The sequence below is a fragment of the Mangifera indica genome, chromosome 3 (assembly GCF_011075055.1).
Source record: "Mangifera indica cultivar Alphonso chromosome 3, CATAS_Mindica_2.1, whole genome shotgun sequence".
Taxonomy (NCBI): domain Eukaryota; kingdom Viridiplantae; phylum Streptophyta; class Magnoliopsida; order Sapindales; family Anacardiaceae; genus Mangifera; species Mangifera indica.
In genome coordinates, this window is record NC_058139.1 from 15,050,921 (window position 1) to 15,068,953 (window position 18,033).

At 32.7% G+C, this 18,033-nt stretch overlaps 2 protein-coding genes across 2 annotated transcripts; both read left to right on the plus strand.

Moving 5' to 3' along the window:
* Nucleotides 1–6,691: 6,691 nt before the first annotated feature.
* Nucleotides 6,692–8,880, plus strand: LOC123209909 (serum response factor-binding protein 1-like). Its single transcript, XM_044627996.1, has 2 exons — nt 6,692–6,952; nt 7,553–8,880. Exons 1-2 carry the CDS (start codon nt 6,878–6,880, stop codon nt 8,834–8,836), a joined length of 1,359 nt encoding a protein of 452 aa, XP_044483931.1. The 5' UTR covers nt 6,692–6,877; the 3' UTR covers nt 8,837–8,880.
* LOC123209910 (serum response factor-binding protein 1-like) lies at nt 8,750–10,373 on the plus strand. Its single transcript, XM_044627998.1, has one exon. The coding sequence runs from the start codon at nt 8,896–8,898 to the stop codon at nt 10,030–10,032; it is 1,137 nt and encodes a 378-aa protein (XP_044483933.1). The 5' UTR covers nt 8,750–8,895; the 3' UTR covers nt 10,033–10,373.
* Nucleotides 10,374–18,033: the final 7,660 nt, after the last annotated feature.

Consider the following 18,033-nt stretch of genomic DNA (forward strand, 5'->3'; position numbering starts at 1 on the left):
TACCTTTATGATACCTTAGTTACAATGGTATGTTGGATAATGTCAAACCATATTGATCCTTACACGAGATAGTCTTGCAACCTTAAGTTATAAGATCACATGCACTCATGGTGTTCAGAGGATTTATTTCATAGACATTGGAGCAATTATCCATACGGATATCCTTTAGTAGGGTTAGTTTAATAAACACGTCTATAACATATACTCATGTGTTGCACTAAGCTATGTATAAGCAGTTTTGACACGTAAGAACTATTGCCACCTTTCAATAAGGTCACTCAACACTATGATAATCTCATCATCATTACATGTAACCTTGTTCATTGTAATATTAGGATTATGAACGTTTTTAGAACGACCATTTAATGGCTCTAAAGGGTTCTCATGATTAGTTGTTTAATTCCCTCGTCACAGTTCTACCATTCTAAAGATATGTTATTTGCAAAATCATATAAAAGGACACACATATAAATTGAATAATAATTAATCCTTTATTTATTAATGAACATAAAAATTACAATTACAAATGCTAACTCATAAAATTACAAATGCACCTACCCTAATAATCTCCCATTTGCATTATAGTTAATGAGTCATATATCTAATGTTTTATCTTGCTACATGTTTATCATGCTTTTGTTGCAATAGAGGCTTAGTCAATGGGTTAGCTAAATTGTTATCTATATCAATCTTCTGTATTTGTATATCACTACATTTAATAATCTCTCGAATTAGGTGATATTGTCTAAGTATTTGTTTAGACCTCTGAAGAGACTACGACTCCTCTGCATGAGCAATTGCTTTATTATTGTCACAAGGGAGCTCAATTGGCTTGGTAATACTTGAAACCATTCCAAGTTTAGTAACAAGTTTTTTTATTCATATAACCTTTTTCATTGTTTCTAAACCATTATATTTTGCTTGAAGTTTTTCTAGCTAACTAGATTATTATTCAAACAAAACATAAACTTTGATTGGGATATAAAATCATCTTAATTAGTTTGGAAACTAGCGTCACTGTAGCCCCTAACGGTGATTTCAGTATCCCTTTCATAAACTAATAATGCATCCTTAGTTTTTTTCAAGTACTTTAAGATGTTTTTAACAACCATATAGTGTTTTTCACCTAAATTAGATTGATATCTATTGCAAATGCTCAAGGCATATGAGACATCAACTCTCATACATAACATGACATAGATGATAGATCATATAGTCGAGGCATATGAGATCTTACTCTTCTTATTTCTCTCAGATTGTGAAGATAGACACACCTTTTTTGAAAGATACACACCATGGGACATGGGCATAAATCTTTTTCTTGGATTCCTCTATAAAAAATCTCATCAACACCTTTTCTATATGTGTGCTTTAATTTAGGCCTAACAATTTATGCTCTATATCTCAGTAAATTTTAATTACAAGAATATAGGTTATTTTAGCTAAGTCTTTTATAGAGAAGCACTTGGATAACCTTACCTTTATTGATTACAACTATGGTATATCATTTCCAATAATCAAGATGTTATTGACATAAACTACTAAAAATTCAATCATGCTCCCACTGACCTTTTTATACATACATGACTCATCTTCATTTTTTATGAAACCAAACTCACGTATAGCTTTATCAAAACAAATATTCCAGCTTTTAGAAGTCTGCTTTAGCTTATAAATAGACTTTTTGCAACTTATATATTTTATCTGCCTGTCACTGTCCCAGATAGACATTATCTACAAGGTTAACATTTAGAAATGTAACCTTGACATGCATCTGAAAGATTTCATAGTCATACTACATAATTATAGCTAGCATAATCCTAATAAATTTAAGCATAGCAATTGTCTCGTTCGGATGCATCCACCAAATTCCATACTTAGTTTTGGTATCTAGAGTTTATTTCAGATTTCATAATGTCCAACCATTTTTTAAAATATAGGATAACATTATCATAAGTCTTTGGCTTGTCATTAGAGATAACCAACACAGTGTCATGTTGAGTCATAAGAAAAAAAAATATTTATGGCTTGTGATATACTCGTGTAGACCTATGTAGCTCTCGTATGCTCTAAGCTTATTCCTCTTGGGATGAAGGAACTTTCTCATCATGATCAACCATTTGTGATATCACATCATCCTGTCTAATATCTATGGCATCCTGTGGAATAGAAACTTTACCAAGTTTCATACTCCTCCTACTAGTTCTTTTGAGAATGAATTCTTTCTCAAGGAACACTTCGATGTGAACAATAAAGACTTTTTACTTATTTGGGTGGTAGAAGCAGTAACTTTTAGTTACCTTCAAGTACCTTATAAAGATACAATTTTCAGAATTAGCTTTCAGCTTATTCAAAGTTAATTTCTTGATATAAGCTTCACAACCCCAAATCCTTAAGTAATCTAGATTGGGCTTTCGCCCAGTCTACAATTATATAGAGTTTTATTTACAGATTTAGATAGGACACAGTTCAATGTATAGGCAATAGTCTTCAGGGCATAACCCTAGAAAGACATGGGTAAATCGGTGAAATTCATCATGAACATGATCATTTCTATCAAGGTTATATTCCTCCATTTAGATACAACATTATGTTGTGATGTACTAGGAGGAGTGAGTTGAAAAACTATCCCATGTTCCTTCAAGTATCCTTTGAATTATGCATTTAGGTATTCACCTCTATGATCTCACCAAATGATTTAGTTGCATACTTTGATGATTTCACCTTGTCAAATTGACAAATAGAAAAGTTAGTTAACCTTTGAATAACTAAATGAATAAACTATATCAATGAATGTTATGTTGTAATAGAAGTAATGATGGGCCCGTACAATCATTTGATGTTATTTGCATGGATGATTAACTATAGCGCAAGTAAGACATTGTTGGGGTTAGTACTATAGAGCTTATCTTCATGATGATAAAAGTTCATTGATAAAAGTCATATTTGTAATCTACTATGACATTCTTTATCTATAAAGCTTATTAATATATACTCAGATAAATGTCCTAAGAATGTTGAATCATGATAAAGGGATTAGCGTTTAACATCTAATCATGAGAACGCTATGTGTATATTAGGTGGCTATTCTTGAAACATCAATAACTCTGATATTAGCATAACCAAAGGTATTGGTAATAGTGATAGAGTTATCATAATATTGAATGACCTCATAAAAGATGATGACAGTTCTCATATGTTAAAGTTGTTTGTTAATAACTTAGTCCAACACATGGGGTACATTGTAAGATATGTTCACCAGACTAACCTACAAGAGAATTGCATATAAATGGTTACTGTAGTGTCTATAGAATATATCCTTTTAGCGAAGAAAGGTATATGTAATTATTACACTTAAGATCACTAGACTGCTTATGCAAGGATCAATATGGTTTAATACAAGTCCAACATATTTTGATTAGAGGATTATCAGAAAGGTGGTGATTGATCATATCAAGATATGTACGAAGACTATGGTAGATTAATAGAGGATTCGTACTCTTGAGCATGAGAGCTAATTCATCTACACCTTAACATCGAAGAGATATCATATGACGAAAAACTCAAATTGTATAAGTAACCATATCATTGATAGATTAAGAAGTCATATGATGACACTCTATTAATTAGGTGGCTATGATGTCTTGGTAGTAGAGGTCACTCTTGATATGTGTTCAGACGAATGATGGGTCAAGAGTGTAACACGAATTCGATCACTATGACTTAGTAAAAAGTCTATTGGTCACACAAAAAAAAGAGTTGAATGAATAAGCATAACAAAATTATTGAACATGATCACTAAATTTAACAATCAAACTAAAATAAGAGAAGGAAAATATATATGTTTGGTTGCCTCCTAGTAAGTGTTTCTTTATTGTCATTTGTTTAACTATCTCTTTTTCATCCTTAAGGTTCCTTCAAAAGAAAGGTGGATTTATACTTAGGAAAGCTATTATCTCAACCTTGAAATTTAAAGGTAGATAGGTAAGTCGAGTTAGCACAATAGGCTGAATCAGAGGCTTTAAAGTAGCATGGCTCAACATGCCAAGACAATGTGCAAATTTGTTACGATATAAGAAAACCAATGATCCAAAAGGTGATGAAATTTGATTGAAGTGTCGTTATATTTCTTTTGGCAATGAAGGAAACTAGAAAAGACATGTTGGTTAACTTCATGTAGATGCGTGAGAGGGCTTACGTGTAGGGGCATAAAGTTAGGAGCACATGAGTGCAATGTCGGGTGCATTAGAAGGGCACACATTACCTGCAAGCAGACATACTAGTAAGAACAAACAAGAAAGTTGTTAAAAGGATGAAACAAGTATAGGGATAGAATGACACTTAATGATGATAAACAAATGGCTAAGTGTGCGATAGGCTTGGTAAGAATAGTTTAACTAAATAGGAGACTCTGTGTAGAATTGTTTGCTACAATTGATTGGGGTTACCATATATATTAGTATGCTTTGGAGAAAAACATGATAAAGTGTAAGGTTGGTTGGCTTAAGATAGTGGCTAATAAAAAAATTACAAGCAAAGTATGTGATCTGGTTAGCTAGGAGTGAATTGCTTAGTTGTATGGTTTGCATGTGAATAGTATTGCGGTTAAGTTGGCATTTCCAAGTTGGCTACTAAGCATGAAATCATATTCAAATGTGTCTTGACAATTGTAGTAATCAAGATACAATTGTGCTAGAGCAAGTTATGAAAATAGGTGTGTTGGAGCAAGTTACGAGATTAATTGTTGGATTCAAATTTAAATATAGTAATTAATCCATTTTAATTGCCTCCTGTATAAATATGGGCAATGAGTCATTATACTTGTATGAGATAGACTATAGAGAAAAAAGAGCAAGTAAAGTGAGAGCATACATGTAATGAGAGAGTAGGAGTTTACATGTATATTCTTTTTTGTATGATTGATATTAATCATTAAAAGGTTGGAATTTCTTTAAATTATGTGTTCTTCTCATTTTACTTGATAATTGAGAAAGCACACAAGCATTAGAATCACTAGGACAAATTTTTGTACTTTTGTTGTTTTAGTCATTGTGTGTTTAAGTATTGTTGAGCCAAGTTCAACACTTGGCCACATCACAAGCATAATTTCCATATCATTGGGGGGAATATAATGCTTTAACCAATGTCCATTTACCTTAAAAATCCCTTTATTATCATGGAAGCCCTCGATAGTTCCATTGAGAATGCCTTGGTCACCATAAAGAGACTACTCTGTCTTGTTCTTAGCTTAATCGGAAAGAGTTGCAAGCTAGAATATCATGTCACGCCTTGTTCTTTATTTATAAATTTTAGTGTTCTCATAAGTTTCATTCCTTAGCTCATTTAACTGATTCAGTTGAAATTTCCTTTGATCACCTACAACTTGCAGTTTTCAAAGTTCAAATATTTTGTAGTCTAATATGCCAATATGCCTTATGCTTTAATTCAACCGGAAGAGCACAAGTCTTTCCAAAGACCAACCTATATGTAGACATAATAATAGGAATTTTGTAAGTCCCAAATTGCATCATCCAATTTATGTGAATAATATTTCCTAGACAAACTAACCATCTTCTCCAAATTCTTTTTAATTTCCTGTTAGACAATTCAAACTTGCCCACTTGTTTGGAGATGATAAAGGGTAGTAATTTTAAGGGTGATGCCATAACCTCAACCCACCTACTAACATTATCCACTGTTATTTAGGGATTTTTAGGAAATTGATCCATGAGGGTGAATTGCGATGCAAATTGCAATCAATCAAGCAAACAAATGTGTTGGATTGATTCATACTTTAGATAAGATGGCCAACTTCTCCGTGTGGACCACCCCTAAAAGAAAATAATAATAATAATAATAATATAAATGAGGTCATTTCATTTGTGCCTTTTAGTAGCAAAAGGCTTGTTCACTTTGGTCACAAATATTTCAAAGTGAGATCACCAGATGTGCTCCAACTTGGCTACACCAAAGGTGGACATTTTGAATTGGCTCAGATTTCACCTCACATAAAATTCTTATCTACCAATTATATATATGTTTTTCATCTATTTATTTATTCAAAATATAGTAGGTTTTAATTGAATTAATATTCATATTACCAATTGGATTGGCGGTCTTAGATGTTTAATTAATTTATAGCTGAAACTGCTAAGTCTCCCTGTTATGTGTATTATTAATTGTTAAGTATCTATAGACTAGGACCTGTCTGCCTGGGTCAGAATTAAAAGAGAAGACTGACATGGACTTCCTTCCAACTTTGCTTGCTTTTCTTTAATAATAATATAGGAAGGCAGCCAACCCATATGAATATTATACTTTATTTTGTTTAATTTCAGTCTTTTTTTTTTGGCAAAAGTCCATTTTTATAACTAATTGCTATTCTCACAGACACATCTCAACGTGGTTTTTCTTGTCTATCTGTTTGTTCGTTAGCAACCCAACCGATTTCTGCACATTATTCCATTATCAATAATAATAATAATATTGGCAAGAATGTTCTTGTTGTTGATTAATATTTGATTGAGTTCTCAAGAAATATTAAGTAAAAGTTAATTCATGTCATGACACTGCGGTTTTATGTGTTTAATTGAGATTCGATGAATGAAGAGGCAGGGCGTGAGCTGTCAAAATAATCAAAATACGAAATCAATATCAGATATTGGAAGAATAGAATATGCATAGCAACCAGCTCATGGTCATATGACAAACTGTCTTTCTCTACTTTATTTTGTAAAAATAGTGGGCCTGCTCTTTCTTTGCCTTTTTCTTTATCTTCACCTGTTCATCATTTCCTTTTCTTCAGCTTAAACACTGTAACTTCTTGTTTACTGCTTTTCATTCATTCAATCCCTTTTCTTCCCACTACTGCTCATCCATGGCCACCACTGCTCTTGATGCTCACACTGTTGCATCAGTATCAGTATCAGAATCTGAAGCAGATCATCACCAGGTACTATTTATTTCTTTCACTTCCTTGTTACAGGATCTTACAAAACAAAACAAAGCAAAGCAAGGTTGATTAGTTGATTTGCTGCTTTATATCATAATATTCTAAACACTTGCTATGTTGTTTGCTTCCTTTCCCTCTTCAACTTAACTTTTATGTTCATCCTGTTTCTCCATGCACAAATTAAATATAATAAAAAAGAAGTTGGATTTACGATTAGATGGATTTTTCTTTTCTTCAATAATATGTACGTGGAGATCATTTTATCATACTTGGACTTGCTGGACTTCTTGCCACACAGAACACAACTAACATCCCCTGTTCTTGGGAGATTAACTCTGCTTCGGAGATGCAACTGCAACAGGCTTCTTGATTAGCCATAAATGATTCATAAGCATAACTTTTTATTTTTTTCAAATTTATGCTTGTTAATGGTGTATATTTTTCTTCCCTTTTATAGAGCCTAAGTTACCCTCGAAACATCTCTGTTCTTAGTACCTACTGTACATCACGAGAATTGAATTGTGTACCATAGTTCTCAGAAATGTAACATGATTTTGCATCTAATGAAGTGTCTAAAGATATAATTTCGATTTGTTGCAGCCAGAGGAGAAGAAGGTTAACGAAGAAATTCAAGCAACCGAAGAGGAAAACATTCTACCACCTAATGATGATGGAAAAAAGGATGAGAATGGAAAATCTGAAGAAGACAAGGATTTAGGTATCGAAAATCCTGTCACCAAAACACAAGAAACGCCACATGATAAAATAAATGAACATTCTGTAATTGCAGAGTTCGAAAAATTTGACAACATAACTGCTTTAAATATTTCTGTGGATATTTCGTCTGGAGAAGCTGAACCATCTTCCACCATAGATGCCGCAAGTAAGACTCTTGAAACAGAAAGCGAGGCAAAACCAACAAGTGAAATTTTATCAGAGGAGAAAGCAGCCGTTGGATCATCTAAAGAAATAGCCAAGGAGAAACCAGAAAGTGAAGCTATCAAAGAAGTCGCAGAGGAGAGATCAGGAGTTGACATTGAAGTAGTTGAAGAAGCAGAAGAGGAGAAGCCAAAAGCTGAAAATGTGCTAGAGGTTACACCAGTAGATGCTCAAGTAGTTGAAACGACACAAGAGGAGAAACCATCAGATGATAATGTACAAGATGATAAACCAGCAGTTCAAAGTGTACAAAAAGAAAAACCAGTTGTTGAAGAGTTGCTAAAGGAGAGGCCATGGGTTGAAAATTTACAAGAACAGAGCCCAATCATTGAAGTTGTACAAGAGGAGAAACCAATAGTCGAAGAGGAAAATCTAGCAGTTGAGAACAGAAAAGAGCAGAAACCAGCTGTTGAAGATTTCGAGGAGAAGAAGCTAGCAATCGAAGGCATTCAAGAGAAGAAACCAATAATCAAAGATGTGCAAGAGGAGAAACCAGCAGTTGAAGATGTGGCAGAGGAGAAGCCAAAAACTGAAGATGTACAAGAGGAGAAGCCAACAATTGAAAATGTACTAGAGGAGAAGCCAACAATTGAAAATGTACTAGAGGAGAAAACGGCAGTTGAAGATGTCAAAGAGGAGAAGCGAACAATTGAAAATGTACTAGAGGAGAAACCGGCAGTTGAAGATGTACAAGAGGAGAAGCCAACAAATGAAAATGTACTAGAGGAGAAACCGGCAGTTGAAGATGTACAAGAGGAGAAGCCAGCAGCTGAAGATGCACAGGCGGAAAAACCAGCAGTTGAGATGTTACAGGCGGAGAAAATAGTAATTGAAGATATGCAGGACGAGAAACCAACAGTGAAGACGTGCAAGTGGAGAAGCCAGTTGATGATGTACGAGGGGAGAAGCCAGCAGTTGAAGATGTACAAGAGGAGAAACCAGTAGTTGAACATGTACAAGAGGATAAACCAACAGTTGAAGATGTACAAGAGGAAAAGCCAGCTATGGAAAATCTACAAGAAGAGAAATCAGCAGTTGAAGATGTACAAAAGGAGAAATCAGCAATTGATGGTTTAAAAGAGGAGAAACCAACAGTTGAAGACATAAAAGAGGAGAAACCAGTAGTTGAACATGTACAAGAGGATAAACCAACAGTTGAAGATGTACAAGAGGAAAAGCCAGCTATGGAAAATCTACAAGAAGAGAAATCAGCAGTTGAAGATGTACAAAAGGAGAAATCAGCAATTGATGGTTTAAAAGAGGAGAAACCAACAGTTGAAGACATAAAAGAGGAGAAACCAGCAGTTGAAGACTTAAAAGAAAAGAAACCAGCAGTTGAAGATGTACAAGATGAAAAACCAGCAGTTGAAGATATAGAAGAGAAGAAACCAGCAGTTGAGGATGTACAAGATGAGAAACCAGAAGTTGAAGATACAAAAGACAAGAAACCAGCAGTTGAAGATATACAAGATGAGAAACCGGCAGTTGAAGATTTACAAGAGGAAAAACCAGGAGTTGAATTTGTACAAGAGGAGAAACTAACAGTTGAAGATGTACGAGAGGAGAAACCAGCCGTTGAAAAAGTTGAAACTGAAATTCTGGATAAATCAGTAGTTGAAACTGTCCAACGAAAGCTTGAGGAGAAATCAGAAATTGATAATGTAATGTCCCTTTCATCAACTGAAGCAGTAGACGAAAAAGTGAATAAAAGCTTAAATGATGTCGCAGAAATTAAGAAAGATGAGAATGTCAAAACAGAAAAGAAGAATGAGAAAATTGAAGAACCAGTTGAAAGTGAAAGAATCAAAGATGGAGATGTGAATGGTTCCTATAGTGTTGTTGAAACAGCAGGAAAGGAAGAGCAGGTTTCTAGGAATATTGTGGAGGTGATAAAGGAAAAAGAGACAAACAATAACACAGAGGAGTCCAAGAAAGCCGATACAGAAGAAGGCATTGATGAGAAGTCTGATCCCCCTGCCAAGGAAACATCCAAAGCAAGTGATGACACAAAAACAGTTAAAGCTACACAGAAGTCATCTGGGAACATAATGTACAAGGTCAAACAATCAATGGTTAAGGTTAAAAAAGCTTTGATTGGGAAATCTCCAAGCTCCAAAACCATGCAGAGCAGAACTAGCTGAAAAAGTGCATTAAAAAATTTGGAGAGAAAAGCGGTAGTTTAAAGTGATTATTTGTTATGCTGTTTGTGTGGTTGTGGTCAGGTATGGTCTATTTGTTTATTTGAATGGCTTTCCTTAATTTGGGTTTTTGAGCAGGTGTACATATAAGGTGATAAGCATACACCTTGTTTTATGTGAGGATTTGGAAGGTCGTTTTTCACATTAGGTTCATGTACTATAAGACTTCGTCTTGTTTGATACTTACTAGTTCTGGTGGGTGAGTGTTTGCATGTTCAATTGTAAGACAGTGACTGAAAATTGATTTGTGTTAATTAAGTATAAAATGATTGTTGATTTTTATATATGTTGGATAATTTGTGACTTAATGGTTTTCCCAGCTATTTTGGTGTGAAAATAAGTGGATAAACAATGAAGAGGTTAAGGTTGTGAGAGGCCTCTAATTTTGAATCACTCTATTGTTGCTCTGTACATATAAGATGGTCGTTAGTTTTTATATATTTTACTTGAAAAAATAAGCTAGGTGCATTTGTAAGTGTTTCTCTGTAGATCGGTAAATTCATTAATCAATAATTTGAGATTGTCATTGTCAAGGCTCTAATTTTACATCACCCACAAAAGTTGTTCAGTAGCTGCTGCGTGGCTTTGTAGCTCTGCACATATAATTGTAGAGTTAGCTAAGCCAGTGTAGATTGAACAGCCACCATATTTCTTGCGGACTATATTTTATATGTATTTTTAATGTTCCATAAGATTGTTTTTCAAATGTACACCTTATATGCTATATAATTATATCTTAGTTGTTCATAATAATTTGGGTAATTAAAGTGACTGTATATAGACTCTATTTCTGATACATGCAGAGTCCAAAATCTAATCGCCATTCGAAAAAAAAAAAAAAAATCCCTTTACACCGACTTTCTCTACTTTTTTAGTAGAATTAACCTGAATCTAATATTTTTGGTTTTGGTACCTAAAGAGTCTCTTCCCCCCTTGAACAAATGCAATGAGAAAATGAAAGGGCTTGAAAGCATATTAAGAATTAGGATTATGGGCCAGTATTATTATAACAAAGCTTATGATTGGTAGCTATACTCAAACCCTTTATTATTGTTGATGCAATTTTTTTTGTCACTAATTGATGTATGCATTTTAGAGTTTTTTGCAAGATTGATTATGATAGCAATGATTAAAATTTGAGAACACTTGGATAAGTGTGTTACGGATGTGTGAGATTGTTTGAGGTAAGAATTGAGATATATAAAAGAAATAGATATAATACTACGGTTTTTATATGACTTGATCGGATGACTAGAATGCTTAAGTTTATGGTGTTCTCACTAGTTTCAAGATAGAATAGGAATGATACAAAATATGTGTATCCTTTAGAGTTTTTATGACTCAATAGCAACTATTAGAATTTGAAAACACTCTGATAAGTTTCTTCAACTTGTTTAAATTGAAGAAGTCGTATCCTTTATGATATATACCTTACAAGATATACTTATTTGGTAGACATTTTAATTGACTAAAGTTATTTGCTTAACCTATAAAGAACTATTCCTACACCTAAATGATGCACATCTTTTAGTTTGGGTCGCAATCTCTAGGGTATAGCCCTAGTCTGCTATGGTCGTAATCTCTAAGGTATTTATCTGAACTTCACAACTAAGTATTCATTTCTTTGGCTCAACCTATGAAGTCAAATACTCTGTTAACTAATTCTTCATTTCATTATTGAATTCCTTAAATTTATTCAAGGAATTCATAAATGGTATTAGAAGATTCATATAAAACCCATAATTACATCTTAAGGGTATTTTGGAAATTTTACTTGCTTTAATTATTTAAATTTAGAATTTTAGGTAAATGAATTTTACTTGCTTTTGTAATGTCTGTTCATCAATTACGAACCATTCATATATAGTGAATAATCATGAAAGGGGTAAAAATGAAAAGTTGCCAAAATGAACAATTGTGCATGTAAGGTGTATGACCATTCATGAGAACTAGTTATTGAATAATTGTGATTTCAAAGAACAATGAATAGTGTAGGCTCATTCATGGTAGTTTTCATTAAAAAATTATATAAGTAACATTTCGACTAAGGAGATTTTCACACCCTTATTATTATATGCCTCTGATTTAAAGCAAGAGAGACAAAGATTAGAGATTGTCATGCTACCAAAATCATCATCAGCGAAGGACCATTGCTAGAAATTTCTTGCCACAAAAAGAATTTGAGTACAATTAGAAGAAAGGTAAGTAGAAAATTCATCATCTCGTTCCCTGGTTGAACTAGACTGGAATGTTTCATGTAATGAGGTTAACAAGGATTGAAAATATGCTTACTTTATGTGATGTTCAGTTTGTTATAACGATATGAGTAAGTGATTGATATTGTTATGCATACTATGAAATGGTGACAACCTGAATACTTAGAACATGTGATGGAAATTATTGTTTATTGATCATCAACTATATGAGCATGCAAATGTGATAATTGGATGATGAATGAGATCTAAGGCTTAGATACTTATCACTTTATGCATTAAGACATAGAAACAATTGTTGGAAAATTAGAAACATAGATGACAATAAACATTAGTTCATGTTGAGGGATGACCATTCATTTATAAAGATAAAAACAATGAACAATGGATCATTCATGAAATGAATGACCGTGATGATGCAAGAGGATTCACAATCATTATTAGGACAGTGACGTCTATGCATATAAGTAACTTACAGTTGTGTATCAGCTTAGTACGCTCATTCATATGATTGAAATGATAATTTTACCTTGCGTTATGTGCATCAAAGGGCAATGAATAGGTAATCCTTATATGCTTGGAAATTAAGGCATATTGATGAGAAAAAGGTACCTTATGTTTTGGGATCTAAGGCATGAATTTCGAGACAAATGAATTTAGATAGAATGAGATGTACAAGTTGAAACTATATGGAAATGACTAAGAGATAGAATATTGAGCCATCAATTATTTGATCCATGGCCTAATTATAAAGAAGAAGAATCATTGTTGTGCGATCTTTGACTTGAATGGATTGATTACAAACCAATATTGTGCGATCTTTGGTACATATAGGATAAATAATAGCCATTATTTTGTGATGTGTGAGGAGAATTTAACATGTCAATACTATGCGATTTTTGGCATAAGAAGTTATAATGTCATTGTTGTGTGATCTTTGATACAAAATGCCAATTTTGTGTGATATTTGGCCTAGGTTTGGGATGCACTATTTTGTGAACTTTGGCTCATGAATCCAATGTGAAAGCATAGGGAATATCGTGTAACACCCTTGTTCAAATATATACCCCTACTTAGAATATAGACCTAAAGAGACGTGTTAACTTTAAACATTCCCTAAATAAACAATAGAATTTAAGCATGATAAAACACTTAAACACATGTAACATGCAAAAAGGTGCAATCGCATCAAATATTGAAGTACCTTGAAAACATTTAACATCCATAAGTATATCTCTACAACAAAATAGTCATTTATATATATGTGTGTTGATATGTGATGAATTTAAAGTAAATTCAATGTTAAAGTATGATTTTTATGTGACACATAACCATGTATGAAGAGGTCATGCATGTGTGTTGATTGCCACATTAGTTGGATAAAGTGATGACAATGTGAAATTTGAATTAAGCAATACATATCATATGTGGTGACACACATGTCTGTGCTTGGTGTTATGCAAAAACAACTTTTATAAGACATATTTGCTATATTTTAGGGATTTTGATCCCAATCCAAACACACACATTTTTCTAGAAGTGAGAAAGGGAATTAAAGCTTGAGTGTTAGTGATTCATGTAGAACCTCTAACAAATTGTTTTTAATGATATGGTAAGAAGAAAGGTAGAAGGAAGTAGAGTAGCTGATCATCACTAACTTGTAATTTTGATAGAGGTAAGTAGGACCTGTTATCTCATTGCTCTTGTGAATATTTTAGTACAAATATGATGCTTGAGATGAAAAATAAAACATAGCTTTCATTTATGAGTATTGATCACGGTTGTCTGTGATGTTGATATAGGTTAGAAAAGAAAGAAAGATATAATTTGATTTACTGTTTGATTAATATCTATGTTGGAATTGTTATATTGGTAGCCTGAATTTGATATGATTGTGGATTTTGGAATTTGGCTACATGAGATTGATTATAATGTTCTAACAATTTGATTTGAAAGAGGAACATGCATTTGCATGTATTAGTTAATTTTTTTATTAACCTTTATAATGATTGTTAAATGTCTATTATGTGCATATTGTGATGTTAAAGGATGGAATAGACATTTAGAGAAAGTCAAATTTCAATGGAATGCGATAGAAATTGTTTAGGGTTAAGTTGTTTGTGAATTAGGTGTACTCCCCTATTTTTTAGGTTTAACACATGACTGTGTAGTATGGGACACACACTTGTATACACAACACCTAGATTTCAAGTTGAGTTTTCTGATGATATGACCTTTGTTAGACATCGTTGACAATTCAGCGATCAACTAAGGCATAAGGTTTGCCCGTGTATATCTTTTGCAAGATTCTATGTGAGGTGAAATGACTAAAATGTCTCTATGAAGTAGAGCAATCAAAATGACCTTCAGTTTGAAAATAAGTCTTAAGTGTAAAAAATGGGCACACGCTCATGTAGAGATACACACCCTCATGTATGTTGATTTTGCTTACATAGGGAAAAGTCATGAAGAAAGAAGGTCGTGTATAATTTAAACAGTTAACACACCTTTGTATTTGAAGCAACACATACGTATATAGAGCAAAGTAAAGACATGCCCATGAAGAGATAGTCGAGTCTTATGTACAAGGAAGATACATGCCGTCTATCCTAGATAAAATGCTCATGTATAAAGGGCAAAATAAATAAAGTAAATGAGAACTAGGCTAAAGGTTTATGTATCATCTTGAGAGACAATATAAAAAACTCTATTATGTTGTAGCATTAAACATGCCCAAGTGATAAAGTTTCAATATATACTAGATATGATTAGGCTGAAAGATAAAACGAGTTGAAGTGATTTATGGCTTAAGATTAGGGCTGGATTTGAATGAGCTTGTTCGAGCTCAAAATCAAATGATACTAAAATGAACCTAAAATGAACAAGCTTAAGCTCAAGCCTGAGCCTGAGTTCGAGCTAAGTAGTTGAACAGCTTGCACAACTTCTAAGCCACTTGTCATTAATAATTTTGAAGTGAATAGTATTGTTTCACTTTAAAATTTTTAATTACAGGGAAAGTCTATTTTCCTTCAAACTTTCCAATCTTCACACAATGTTCAACAGTGCTTCAGCTTCTTCATCAGTCTTTTAGCCTTCTTTTCTTCTTTTTGTTTTCACCTTCATGCATCCACTCTATGTTCCACACTCAAGCATTTGATGATGATGTTTGGCAATTTGACATGTTTTAGTCACATAGTAGCTCTACATTCAATGTTTAAATTGCTCTGTTTGTCTAACATTTGTATTCAACGATAATGAGCTCGGTGATGACAAAATAAGGTTTGTTGTTTGTTATGAGTTTACTTGATTTTGTTAATTCTTTGTTGGAATTTATTGATCCCTAATTTTGGAATTAGGGTTTCTAATTTAGGGGTTTTTGCCTTTGCTTTTTCTATGTTATTGTTATGTACAATGTGTTTCTCTCATGGCAATGTGCTTAAAATTTAGCTTTTTATTCCTATATTCCAACCAACAACTTAAAAAAAAAAAGTAGCATCTAGTTATTTGGAAACATGACATTCTTAAGATTTATAATGTAATGTAATTCATCATATCTTACCTAGCATAACGTATTCCTAGTTGTGGTTTTTTGAAGGTAAAGCATTCTACAGTAGTTGGTTCATGGCTATGGAAAGACTTTGTCTCTTGTAGCTTTTGTTTAAGTGCAAAATCTTCAACAGTTTAATAGAATGGCATATAAATCTCTTATGCATTTTCTGCATGAAGTTTTATAATATTATTTTCTCCAATAATTCCAATGTATGGCCTTTTAAGACTTGATTGTAGACTTCCCCATGCAAAGCAAGTTTTACATGAACTAAAGGATTTTTGGATATTTGGTATTAACCTTCAGACATTTGATTGATCAACTCTACTGGCTTCAAATATTTTGGATTAAGTTTTCTTTATTATGAAACTTTCAAATGTTTTTAGGTGTGTCTTCTAGTCCAATTTTAAAAGATACATTCAATGCTTTGTTTTTTTACCACTTAGGAAACCTGACAGTACATTCTTCTAAAAAGGCAACTGTTTAAAATTCTTCTAACTTTCTTTTGTTTGAGAGAGTATCTTTAAAACATTTGCTTATTCAGACATCTACGTTATTGAATATTTCAAGGAATTTGCTAAATTGCTAGTCCAATTTTGCCTTGCGGTATCTTTGTAGAAACAAAAGATTAGTATGGTATTTATTCTGCCCTAAGTCTTTTTCTTCTTATTCTTTAGCAACTCTTATAACATCCAGTGCATCTTTTTCACCTATTAGGTTTATGCCCTTATTCAAGGGGTATTCTAATTTCTTTGATATGATTGGTTCATTAAAGTGTGTGAATGCTAGTTCTCCATATATGTTTCCACTTTCAATGATTATTACTTTGCACTATTCTCTTGAATTTATTGGCTGGCTTGGTAACTTTCTTTGATCTTGTGAGTTCGATGAAGATGCTTGTTGGCTTAATTATACTTTGAGCATTCTATTTAGACACGTTAATTGGGCTAGGTCAAATAGAGGCCTAACTCGAAGCCAAAGATTTAGGACCGACTTGACACTACAGTGTGCTAGGCTTGACCTGTGGGCCTTTTAGGCCTAATCGTGAGCTTTAATATTAGGCCTAGGAGTCAGCCCAACTTGACCTATCACTTTGGAAAAATTAAAAAAAAAAAGGTAGTTGGCTTCTGCAGTAAGCAAAAGCCAGAACGTGGTAGAAGCTAGAACGACTTCTACCACACAGGCGAAACCTTTAACGGTTGCTGGCCTCCGGCTAATAACTGCTATTTAATTTTTTTTATTTTTATATTTTTTCTTCTATATAAACCAATCCAAATCTTTTTAATTTCTAATTTTATTTACAAATTTTTTAATCTCTCAATCTTAATTCTTTTGTTATATTCTTAATCTCATTTTCTCTCATCAACTCTCTTTTGGAAACTGTCTGAATTTGCAAATAATAATTCTTTGCATTTATAATTTCGTTTTTATTTCAATTTATCATTACAAAATATTACAAATAAATCCAATATTAAATAAATTCAGTCTATTTGAATATTATCATATTGGAGCTAATAATATTATTGATGATGCACAAAGTGGAATAAGTAGAACACCAACAGGTGAAAGTAATACAAGTACAAGTTCATATTTGACAAAGAGAAAAAGAAAACAAAAGTCAATGGTGTAGGAGCACTTTGATCGAAGGAAAATTAATTTGTTGTGCAGTATGTAAACATTGGAGTTCTTGTTTGACATATAAAGTACAAGTGGCATAGGACATCTTCGTCAACACATTATTGATTAATGTAAAAAAATTCCACAAGAGCTTAGAGGACAAAAACAAATTACATTCACCTATTTGGAATTTATTGGTCCTAGTGCCAGTTCAATATGAGGTCCGAGTGGTTTCAGACATATAGAAAAATGTGCAACTGGTCATTATATTAATTCTAATTTGCAGTTATGCAAAAAAGTTATTATATTTAGAAATTTAGAATATCCGCATGATGGTTTTATAATTTATCATGTATTAGCAAATATTTTTTAGGAATATAAAATTAATAATTTTATTATTTCAATTACTTTTGATAATATAAAAAATAATGATAAAATTATTGAATATATGTAAAATCATTTGTCTCCTCAATTTAATAGAAAATTATTTCATATTAGGTGTGTATGTCATATTATTAATTTAATAGCTCAAAAATACTTGAACTTGGCTTAAAAACATATACAAGT

What these genes read in the sequence shown, in the direction of transcription:
- LOC123209909 (XM_044627996.1), top strand. Translation starts at nt 6,878, where the DNA reads ATGGCCACCACTGCTCTTGATGCTCACACTGTTGCATCAGTATCAGTA. An exon ending in CTGAAGCAGATCATCACCAG is followed by an intron (nt 6,953 to 7,552) that starts GTACTATTTATT and finishes GATTTGTTGCAG; the next exon opens with CCAGAGGAGAAGAAGGTTAA.
- LOC123209910 (XM_044627998.1), top strand. Translation starts at nt 8,896, where the DNA reads ATGGAAAATCTACAAGAAGAGAAATCAGCAGTTGAAGATGTACAAAAG.